At 45.3% G+C, this 12,073-nt stretch overlaps 1 protein-coding gene across 1 annotated transcript in view; it reads left to right on the forward strand.

Annotated features, from left to right (window-relative positions):
- Positions 1-12,073, forward strand: part of LOC144803959 (uncharacterized) — a 200,784-nt gene that overhangs the window by 57,260 nt on the left and 131,451 nt on the right. Inside the window, exon 3 of the mRNA XM_078671887.1 lies at positions 10,320-10,474. Within this exon, the coding sequence (XP_078528013.1) occupies positions 10,320-10,474 (155 nt within the window). The remainder of the gene's footprint in view (positions 1-10,319; positions 10,475-12,073) is intronic.

Raw genomic sequence — 12,073 nt, forward strand, 5'->3', positions numbered from 1 at the left:
ACTGTCTGACTTGCTAGACCGTAATTTAAGTTTATACTCCTGCTGCGGAGTTTTCTCTAACAGGGGAAGTTTAGAGTCAGTATCGGGGCAGTCCTTGAGAAAAGTCTTTGGACGGAGTCCATGAAAACGCTTGATGTGGCTGGAGTGTAGCCACCCCTTGCGGCCCTCCAGTTTCACAGCGGTCCTTGTGGTCATCAGAACAAGTTTCGGCTCTTTCCAGCAGGGCTCCAGAGGGCTTGAACGATCAAAGTTCCTAACAAGAACGAGGTCGCCTGGAATGACCTCGTGCGGTTTCACTTGGGTGTTGTCTGGAAAGGCAGCCGCGACCTGTGAACGGCAAGAGAGTAGTGCAGACATCAAGGAAGCTAGGTAATCTGTCAGCATATTACTGTCAACATCGGTAATTTTACGTGGCATAGGTGTACCCCACATGTTTGGGGGACGACCGAATACAACTTCAAACGGTGACAGACCTGAACGGGAGTGGGCGACCATTCTCATGTAAAAAAGGGCGACTGGCAGAGCTACCATCCAATCTACGCCTTTCTCGGCACAGACCTTTGCAATGCGGATTTTCAGAGTCTGATTGTGTCTCTCGACGAGGCCAGCTGCCTCGGGATGTCGCACACAGTGGAACTTCCACTGGTACCCTAACAGAAGAGATACTTGTTTCATGAGTTCGGATGAGAATGGCTGGCCGTTGTCTGAATACACGACCCTGGGCAAACCATAGCGGGGGAAAAACTCACGAACCAACTGCCTGGCAGTGGTCGCGGCAGTGTAATCTGGGACTGGATATGCTTCTGTCCATCTGGATAAAGCGCATACAACTACGAGGACATACTTGAAACCTCGACATCGATCCATCTGAATATAATCCATCTGGAGGACTTCAAAAGGGTGGTCAGGGGGATGGAATCCACCTTGTTCCACCGGAACACCTTTACCTGGATTGAACTGACAACAGATCATGCAGGTACGTACTTTCTGCTTAGCTGCTGCTCGTAAATGCTTGTTAAACCAAAGGTTCTGGATGCTGTCTAACATGGCTTTTTCTCCTAAATGTGCTGGACTATGTGCGGTGTTAATAATGACTTGAACCATAGAGTCGGGGAGAAACCATGTGGCTTTTCCCTTCGTCAACCATCCCTGATCTGTCTGGACCCCTCCTTGTTCAGACCATTTCTTGATTTCGTCTGGGGTAGCATGTGTCTGTATGTCTAGTACATCTTGTGTAGGGTGCTTCACTGTCATACAAGTCGTCTGATCTGGAACATCTGTCTTTGTCGTGTTAACTGGAATGTCTGGAGTCTGAGCTGTAAGCTTGGCTGTTCGATCTGCTAGATCGTTACCTTGGGAAATGGTGTCAGTGGCTTTCGTATGTGCTTTGCACTTCATAATGGCAATGGCTTTCGGTAAATGTATTGCTTCTAACAGAGCTTGAATGAGGGGACCATGCTGTATCTTGGCTCCATGAGAGGTCATGAAACCTCTTTCTTGCCAGAGGACTCCAAAGTCGTGAACGACTCCGAAGGCATAACGTGAATCGGTATATATGTTTACTTTCAGGTTCTTAGCTCGTATGCAGGCTTGGGTCAGAGCGATGAGCTCTGCTGCTTGAGCAGACAGAGTGTCAATACGATGTGTTTCTATAACTTCAGTTTCAGTAGTCACTGCATACGCAGCTACTAGTTCTCCTGTATTTGTTCTCATACATGAACCATCCACGTAAAGTGTCAGGTCGGGATCAGGTAACGCAATGTCTGTCAAGTCTTGTCTTGGCTTTGTCATGGTGTTAATAACTTCCACACAGTCATGTGTGGCAGGGTTCGATGTAATCGAGGGTAACAGTGTAGCAGGATTCAAAATGTTGCAGCGTCTGATTTCTATGTGTGGCTGAAACAGTGTCAGTTCATATCCTGTTAAGCATGCAATTGTCAAGTGCTGAGTCTGTGTTCGGTTTAAAAGAACTTCCACGGAGTGTGGAACTTGTACTGTCAGGGAGTGTCCTAACACTATGGAATCACTTTGTCTGATAGCTAGAGCTGTGGCTGCAACTGACTTGAGGCACGCAGGCAGAGCCTGGGCTACTGGATCTAATGTGCTAGAAAAATAAGCACAAGGCTTGTGTTGTCCTGCTTGATCTTGCGTGAGAACAGATAATGCTGTACCATCACGTTCAGTGACAAAAAGTGTAAAAGGCTTACTGTAGTTTGGTGTCGCTAATACAGGTGCATTACATAAAGCTTTCTTTAACTCATTAAAAACAAGTGTATGTTCCTGGGTCCAAGGGAGGACAGTCGATGTGGCTGCCTCCTGTGTTGTCAACTGTATCAGTGGTTTGGCTAGATATGCATACTGAGGGATCCATTGTCTGCAGTAAGAAGTGAGGCCGATAAAAGCTCGTACCTCCTTCTGTGTCTTGGGCTGTGGAAGATGTGCTATTAACTGGATACGGTCAGGTGTCAACTGTCTACCCCTCTTGGACAGTAAGTGTCCTAGGTATACCACTTGCTGGACACAGAATTGTAGTTTCGAAGGGGACACCTTGTGCCCCATGTCTGCCAGGAAATACAAGACTGTCAGTGACGCACGTTCGCAGTCACGTTCTGTACGGGCTGTGATCAATAGATCATCGACATACTGGAGCAGGGCAGTGTCAGTTGGCATGTGAATACTGTCTAGTTGTCTTTTAAGTGCTTGACTGTAAATACTAGGACTTTCTGTGAAACCTTGAGGAGCACGTGTGAATTTATAGCTTCTTCCATTTAAACAGAATCCGAAAAGAAACTGGCTGTCTGGATGAATGTGGGGACACTAAAGAATGCGTTCTTGAGATCAATAAAAAGTAAAGAACGTAGCTTCAGAATCAATGGCAGTCAATAGGGAAGAGATATCTGGAACCACCGGGTACTGGGGTATGATACATTTATTAAGTTCTCGAAGGTCAATCACTAATCGATAAACTGGAGGTGCATTTGGGTCAGTACGTTTAAGAATCGGAATGATAGGAGAATTACATACATTGGAGTCAGTTTCTACAACTACTCCTTGAGCAATGAGCTTGTCAATAATTTTCGATAAGGCTGTTACAGCCTCAGGTGGCAATTTGTACTGTCGGATTCGTGGTAATACAACACCTTGTTTCAGAGTGACACGATAGGGTGTAATGTGCATACAACCTACATCAGTTGGACCTTGCGCCCATAAATGCTGTGGTACATTCAGTAATCTTGGATCAAAATCACGTAACACATAATGACCTTCAAAATCACGTAAAAACAATCTCACTCCTTCCGGAGAGCAGCATATAACGGCACCTAACTCTTTCAATGTTTTAATACCAAGTAAATTTTCAGGACATGATTTCGTAAGTAACAAGTCTGTAGTTCGGGACAATGGACCAACTTCTAGGGAAACTGGTTTCGATATTTCATTAACAATAGGCTTTCCTGAAAATCCCAGGGAAACATTTCTTGAGCCTGAGAGTGGAGCCCCTGGAACCTCGTCATGACTGATGGTAGTCCTACTTGCCCCTGTATCAATCAGAAACTTTCTGTCTTTCCCTAATACTTGACTGTGTACATAGGGACCCTCTTGATCTACAGGAACCTCGATGAGAGGCAAGCCAACCTCCCTCTCTAGGCTGTTTCATGAATACTGCTGATATTCTGGATAATCTGACTGTGCGTACTGGTACATTTGTTGTGTAACGTGTTGTGTGGCAGCTATAGGCTGCGGTACTGTAACTGACTGTTGTGCGTTCTGCGGCGGTTGCTGCGAATTTTGCGGAACATGTTCCTGTCTAGGAGGACGCGGTCTCTCTTTCGTCTTACCTGTAGCTATGTTATGTTTCAGAACTGCACATTCGTTTATATAGTGACCTGGTTGTTTACAGTAATTGCATGTCCCTTTAACGGGAGCTGCAGAATGGCTAGTCTGATTCGTACCCCTCTTCTGACTATCTGGTGGAACAGACTGTGCAACTAGAACTTTCATTTTCGTGTCTTTCATACGTCTCCTTTCGTGCTCTTGCTCTTCCCTGATTCTATTCTGGTGATACTGTAACATCTGTAGCATTTGGGACGGGGTATTAGCTTGCCAAGTACTCTCGACCTTCAATACTCGATTTTTAACTTGTGGTAAAGAATTCTCGACTAGTTTGGTAACAAAAAGATGTGGATACGACTCACTACTTGTTTTCAGACCGCTATTAATAATGAAACATTTCTCAAATCTGGAATAAAAATCACTAGTGTCTTTGTCTTGTTTCTGTTTACAGGCTGAGATGGCATCCCAATCTTCCTTTTTCGTGGCTAGCAATCTTGGCAAGACTTGTATTAACAGTTCGGGCAAATCTTTGGCTTTTTCCCCAAGACCAGTACCTGGGACTCGTGTGTTATCTTCGTTCTCTAACGCGGTCCAGTCAATCTTTTTCTCTCCCACCTCCCATTCTTTTTCTTTGAGTTTTTCATATATGCCCGCAGGCAACAGGACCTTTAACATTTTGATGATATCAGGATACGTGTATTCTCCCATACGGAGCATGTCTTTTAATTCTCGGTGGAACCCTGCTGGATCTTTATCGTGACAGGGCACTAACTTTTTCATTTCTAGTAGTTCTATTTTCGTTATAGGGGTGTAAACAAATACTCGTTCGAGCGCACCCCCCGTTCCCTTAACAGGATGCACTTCTCGCAACGGATTCTGTCTGTCTATGTAGAACGGAGGTGAAACAGGAACAAAATGCGGAGTCAGGAACGTTCTGTATTTGTGGCGCTGTTCTAAAATGACACTAATTAAATCGGTACCTAGACCTTTCCATCTGTTTAGGAGTAACTCGTTCAATACATTATATAAAGGACCTGGATCAGAATGCTGACTCTCGTACAGTGTAATGAGGTGCTGGATCATGTACATACCCACCAGTCGCTGCTCGGCTGGGGGCAGTTTCAGAAACATTTGAGCCACTACTTCGTCTGAAAACGTGGTAGAATCACTAATCCATCGGACTGCTGATCGGGCTAGTTCTTGTTCATGCATGGTACTAAGCTCACTGTAACCTATTCATAGTTTCAGAACTTTATCGGTAGCCTGGAATAATTGTTCAAGAGAACACTGTTCTGGTACGGGAGGAGGAAAAGCTTTCTTGTAATCTAGGCGTGTGTGTCTATCAAAAGGTCTCGTTCTACCTACATACGCTATTCTGGTGGGATTCTCGTTGTCTACCTCTTCGTCTGAAGAGTCATTCTCTTTCTCGGCTACTCTCATTGCTTCCTCCTTTTGGTGTATACTTATAATTTCTTTACGAATCTTTCTGTACATGGTTTCTATACAATTTTGTGTTCTGTGTTTTCCTTCTGCTATATTGTCACTCCATCTTGTCAAGACTTTCATATCTTCTTTGTTTTTATCAGGATAATCCTGTTCTCTTATTAAACAATTTATTAAAAATTGCAAAATCATGCCTTGAATCTCGACTTTCCTGTGTACCATAGCTTCGTGAATACTTTCTGGATTCTCCCCTGTTTGGATAAAATGATATATTCTGTCTAGATGCTTTTCCATATTTGATATGGTAACCAGGAAGCTTGCAACTCGTCGTAAACGTATGGAATATATTATCATGCTATCTTCACCTGGCACTGGGTCATATCTACAATCAGATCCACACTCATTAAAATACTTTTTGAGGGCTTCGTACGTAGTCACTTTTGGCGTACGTTGTAACGCTGCATCTCTCAGCGTCAGTCGCTTTGTTTGAGGCGGGGTGATAGGAGTACCTCCCCCTGCTCCTCCTGAACTGGAATCGTCAGTTAATACTGAATGTGCGGCTGCTGGTAACGTGACTGGCAAAGTAGGGGTACGTAATGTGGGTTGATCCTGGGGTACTGGCACATTAACAGGACCAACGACTGGAGGCACAGTAATTACATTATTAACAGGGTGCTGGACTTGAACTGGCGGAATAACTGGCGGAATAGGATTCGTATTAGCATATTCTGGGACAGTGTCGTCCAAATAGGAAGAAAGAAAAATTTCAGCTGCGGTCGGTTTATGACGTCGCTTAGTCGGGACCAAGGGTGGCGGTAAATTACAGGGTGTTTCCGGGGTCGCCTTCGGTAAACCCTCGGCGAGAAGAGGATACATACCTTTAATAAGGGCATTTCTCTGTCTGTCTGACTGTTCTGCTCTAACTCGTTCACCTTCTTCTAGTAATTCCCTTTCTTGGGCTTTTTCTGAGGATTCTCTACTTAATTCTGCTTTTCTGAATTCTTTCTCCGTTCTTTTATGGGATTCTTTACGCCATAATTCTATGGCATCTTTCTGGGATTGTCTGGCTTTCTTTTTCCATAATGCTTCTTCTACTCTCATGATGCACTCGGCATCCCATGTTCCTGAAACAGGCCATCTATATTTCTCTTCAAGATCCTTCGTGTAATCAACCCATAAATCTAGATACAGTATGGCATCTAAGCCATGCTTATGATACATGAAATGTCCAGGACTGTCCCTGGGAGGGACAGGAACGGATTCTTCGAGTAACCCTTTTCTTGTTTTTATCTGACGTAACTTAGAAAACAGAGGCATATTTGAACCGTACTTGAACTTGAACACAATACACAATGAACACAGTAATGAATAGCAAAACAATCATTCATACCACGACATCTAGAACACATTAATAACAGTTCGAACAGATACTACCTAGTACATTGAAAACACAATACTTGAACTTCTCGAGAGCAGACTTACTAGAATTACTGGATGCACTGCTAAAACAGTACAGAACATACCGGTCTCCTAAAGAGACACGTCATACCGTATCCACCTAGATGAACACGTCGGACCGGATCTGTGTACCCCAAACCCGTCGGACCGGGCACAAACTAATGAACCCGTCTAGATACGTCCCAGCAACGGTACTCACCGGGAAGCAAAACTGAAGGCCTCGGACTGGACTGGACTGCTACGACGTCTGGTTACTGCTACGCACTACGCATGCGCCTCGGGCTTCGGGCTTCGGAAACAGGTGGGCCTCCGGATACCTCGGACCTTGCTCTCTCGGCTTGGGCTCTGGTCGGGACGATCCGCCTTCCTCACCGCCTCGTCTGGATGCCGGACCGCAGTCTCCGTCTCCTCCGTGGGCCTGAGGGAGACTTGAAGCAGAAATATCTGCACGTGCACAGTAGGGTTCCGTCACGGCTGTAGAAGGGTCAGGGGGCCTGCGTTACATCGCCGGCGCGTGGGGAAGGGGCTCGTCCCTATTCGGGCGCCATTTATGTGGTAAATAAATAATTAATTACCGGTACTATTTTTCTATGCATTAACTGAAAAGGATAGCTCAATAAATAAGAGGCAGAATCCGTGGTATCTCGAGCCAATGGACCATCGGGTTCCATCACCTGCAAAGGTTCAGGAAGGGACAGACACAATGAAAAAAGGAAGTCGCGCATATCATATTAACATCATACAGTATATATAGTAAAACAGTACAATTGCATTGAATACAGTAGGCGTAACAAGTGACAAACGAAAGAAGAGAAGGCGTGCACAGGGCGTGCACGGAAACATGTGATGTAAACGTCACAGAAGTGTCATAAATGGGTGGATACATGGAGGGGGCTACATGGGCAGCTGGAACCTTTAACCCACTGGTGCGCGCAAACGGGCCATGACGTGTAACTGGAGAGAGCTGGGGGCTCTGACTTCTGGCACTAGAAGAGGAGACTAAAGTCTGGGATGTCAGGACGACATGTACCTATAGCATATCTGATATCTTGTGTTTGGAGTACATGTTGCTTGAATCTAAAAGTCATCAGGGCAAAGGCTACTTGACACTAAGGCTGGTGCATGCATATATTCTACATGTATTGCGTGTGCTATGAATCTTCTATGGATACTAATTCAGTAATTCTCTTGCATGGAGACAGAAAGACTAGACTATAGATGAAGATGTTTATGCGGTTCGTTAGCTTAGGAATGTGAAGCCGGGGAGCTGAACTGATAACTGTAAGCATAACATATTCTTGGCAGACAGGCAGGCAGGCCAGGCCGGGCACCGCGCTGCTTGGCAGAAAGTAAGTGAAGGGTCAGGGATGCGGGAGGGGCTGCATCGCTCCTCAGAGTGATTCAGGAGACTTGAAGCTTGAATCTGGTGTCCGGGCCCTGTGAGGCCTAGAAACGGGGATAACTCGATGCTTTAACGTGCACAATGAAAAGACGTTGGCAACATAGGCCTAATACTCGTTGCTTTTCACGAGGACTGGATAACTGGCATACTAACGTTGGACACAACTTATAATTGCGTCTTTATTCGGTCAAGGGGGAACATATGCATATCGATCATGCACATATAACATATAATGGGGAACACGTTGGGACACATGAGAGGGCAAAATTCAATTTTCCTCAGAAGGAGTAGCTCAGCAGGGTTGCATTTAGATGCAGATCCCTGCTCCTCCCGGCCTAGGGGACCTGAGAGTAAAAGCCCAGGCGCAAGAGGGAAGGAGCAAGTTCCATGGATAGTCAAAGAGATATGGGGGCTCGTTTGTTTGTTTACAAATGGACAGAGAGATGCCCATGGAGAAGGGGGGCAATGTATGGGGTCTTTTGTTTACTGGGCTATCACTACTAGTAGTGCAGCAGGTGATGTGGCACTGGTGAAGAGGAGTGGGGTCCATTTGCTCCTATTATGGCCCAGGCCATGCTTCCTGAGTACGGAACAGGCCCAAGCAATGGGGGGTGGTGGGGGTGCAATATATGCATCTTTTTTCCTTGTTTTTTTGGACAAAGGGGCAGAAAGCCTTAATTTGTGCCTACAGCCTAGGAACGATGGTCCAGTGGAGTGAGAAAAGCTGGCAGCCTGCTTCACAGCGCTGTAGACAACATTGGTGCTGCAGGTGCAAGGCCACCAGGGTATTGCAGTAAGAGGGGCAAACTAAACCCCAGTTATGACAGTTTTACAATCCTTCCTTGCATGTATTAGGGCCCAGTGCACACTTTCAGGACCAGTGTTGCTTCGGGGTTTCCCGTAGAGGTGTGGAGGCAAAATTGAAGCAGAGGAGACATCTTAGTTTGGGCATCAGAGAGATGGCAGGGACCAGCACTCATTTTTCCTCATCAGACTTTGACCCAGAGAACGAGAGAGAAAAACACACAAGGGGTAAAGAAGAAAGAGAAAGCTTGAAAAATTGTGACAAAGGGAGAAAGGAGGAATGAAAAACAACCCAAAGAATGAGATAAAGGAGAAGGGAGTGTCTGGTGGTGGAATCAAGACTTCACAGCCTTGGTACCCTGCATGCCAACATTCAGTAGTGCCCGCAGTGGGATTCTGAGCAAAACCTTGTGCCCCCGTGCTTATTCCTGGAATATTAAGCACTGATTCTGTACAGCTCCTGTCCAAATGTCACGTCGAATTCTGACCCTTCTGTCCCTCTTCTGTCCAAAGAGTCACACCAGCCTCTGTGCTTTCTATCCCCCTCATATCCAAAATGTTCACACCAGCCTCTGACCCTACAATTTCCCTCATTTTCAAAGGTCCACCCCTCCCAAGTTTCCTGTTCCCCTCATATCCCAAAGCCTACACCCCCTCCTAGCTTTCATCCTTCCTCACATCCAAAGGGCCAAACAGAGCCTTCCGTCCTCCTACTATACAAAGGTCACACCCCTCTCTTCATACTTCATACCTCAGCAATGATACAAGATAAGATAATAACACCTCATGGCCTAACTTTCCATACCTCAGCAAAGATGTAAGACAGTATAACAGTAACATTCCATACCTCACCACCGATGTAACATACTAGACTAGTATCTCTCCATACCTCACAATGATGCAACATACTAGACTATTATCACTCTATACCTCACCAATGATATAACATACTATACTAGTAACACCCCATACCTCACCACCGATGTAAGATACTAGACTAGTATCTCTCGATATCTCACAATGATGTAACACACTACACTGGTATCATTTTATACCTCAGCAATGATGTAAGATATAACAAACTTCAGGAATCATGTTGCATTTTAATGCCAGTAATGCCACACATGAGTGAATATATGAGATATGATAGTAACACCCCATACCTGATCAATGACATAAGAAATGACAGTAATTCTTCTTACCTCAGCTATAATGAGATTTGACAGTAACACAACAGCTTGAGGATGATGTAAGAAACTACAAAAGTAAAATATGATAGCCCTAAAGGTCAGAATGAAGCCACCTTCAGACCCACCTGCCAGGAAGCAGAGCGAAGGAGGGAAGGCCAGCATTAATCATGAATTCTGATTTACTCCTACAGGTGTGACCACCACCACAGAAACAATAACTACCCTGTCTTCTGCAAACACTGATACAAGGGATGTGAAATGCACATTTACAGATCCTTGGGACCAGCGACTCGCAGACCCTACGTCAACCCAGTCTCAGGCGCGCTGTCAGAAGTTATCACAAGCGGTAAGAAAATAGTCACTCTGAAGGTTGAACTTCACTTTAATTGTCAGCTCACAGGGACAATTAAAGAAAGCAATGCACATACATACCAGCTGTTATTTGGGAGGGGCCTATCATCTGCAGGGTGCCCCTCTTCTGGGGTTGTTGTCTATGACCGATGACTGATACCCTCGGGTCACTGTGGTTGAGTACTGCTCACCTCAGGTCAATGTCTGTGACTGAGGACTGATCTCCTATGGTCTCTGTCTGTAACTAAGGACTGATCACCTGGGGTTAATATCTGGTAAGGACTGATGTCCTGGTGCAACTGTCTGTGACTGAGGACTGATCATCTGAGGTTACTGTATGTGACTGATCTCTTGATGTTACTATCTGTGACTGAGGACTGCTCTCCTGGGGTCATCGTCTGTGTTTGAAAACTGATCTCCTGAGCTCAGTGTATGAGACCAAGGACTGATCCCTTGAGGTCAATGGCTGTGACAGACCACTGGTCTCCTGGAGTCACTGTCTATGACTAGGATAGATCTGACTGGATCATTATCTGGAACTGACAACTTATCTTCTATGGTCACTGTCTATAACAGAAGACTTACCTACTGTCTGGTTTCTCTATCCATGCCTGAGGACCAAATTCCTAGAATAACTCTCTGTGACTGATCACTGATCTTCTGCACAGTATCACTGTTTGTGATTGATGACTGATTTCTTGAGGCCACTGTCTGTGACTGATGACTGATCTCCTGAGCTCACTGACTGAGAACCAATATCCTACTGTCACTGTATAACACTGAGAACTTATTGCCTGTGATCATTGCCTTAGATTGATAACTCATCTCCTGGGGTCGCTGGCTGTGGATTTCTCAGCATATATGTCTGTGACCCAGGAATGATCTCCTGGGGTTACTGATTGTGGCTGAGAACCAATATCATGGGTTCATTATCTTTGATTGACAATTGATATCCTGGAATCACAGCCTGCGATTGACGAATGATCTCCAATTATCACAGTCTGTGACTGACCTACTGACTAAAGTCACCTTCTGTGGCTGAGTACTAATCTCCTGGGGTCTGTCTGTGATTGTCGAGTGATCTACTGGCATAAATGTCTGTGACTGAAGATTGAAAACTGATATCCTGAGGTCAGTGTCCGTGACTGAGGGCTAATCTTCTGGGGTAACTATCTACGCCTGAGGGCTGAAGTACTGCCCATCATCACTGCTTGTTACTAAGGACTAATTTCCCTGGGTTACTGTCTATGACAGATGACTGATCTCTATTCCCACATTATCTGTGACTGACCTACTGCCCGCTGTCATTGTCTGTGACTAAAGACTGATCTCCTGGTCTTACTGTGTGTGTCTGAGGTTTGACTTACTGCATAGAATAATGGTCTATGACTGAGGACTCATCTCCTGAGTGCATTATCCATGACTAAAGCCTGACCTATTTTTCTATTCTTCTGTCTGTGACTAAGGACTGATCTACAGTGCTGTTCACTGTAACTAGGAATAATCTCCTTGGATCACTATATGTGACTTACCCCCAGTCCAACCTCACGGTGTGTGATGAAGGCTGATCTCCTGATGTCACATTCAGTGGCTG

This window comes from Lissotriton helveticus, chromosome 1_2 (genome assembly GCF_964261635.1).
Source record: "Lissotriton helveticus chromosome 1_2, aLisHel1.1, whole genome shotgun sequence".
Taxonomy (NCBI): Eukaryota; Metazoa; Chordata; class Amphibia; order Caudata; family Salamandridae; genus Lissotriton; species Lissotriton helveticus.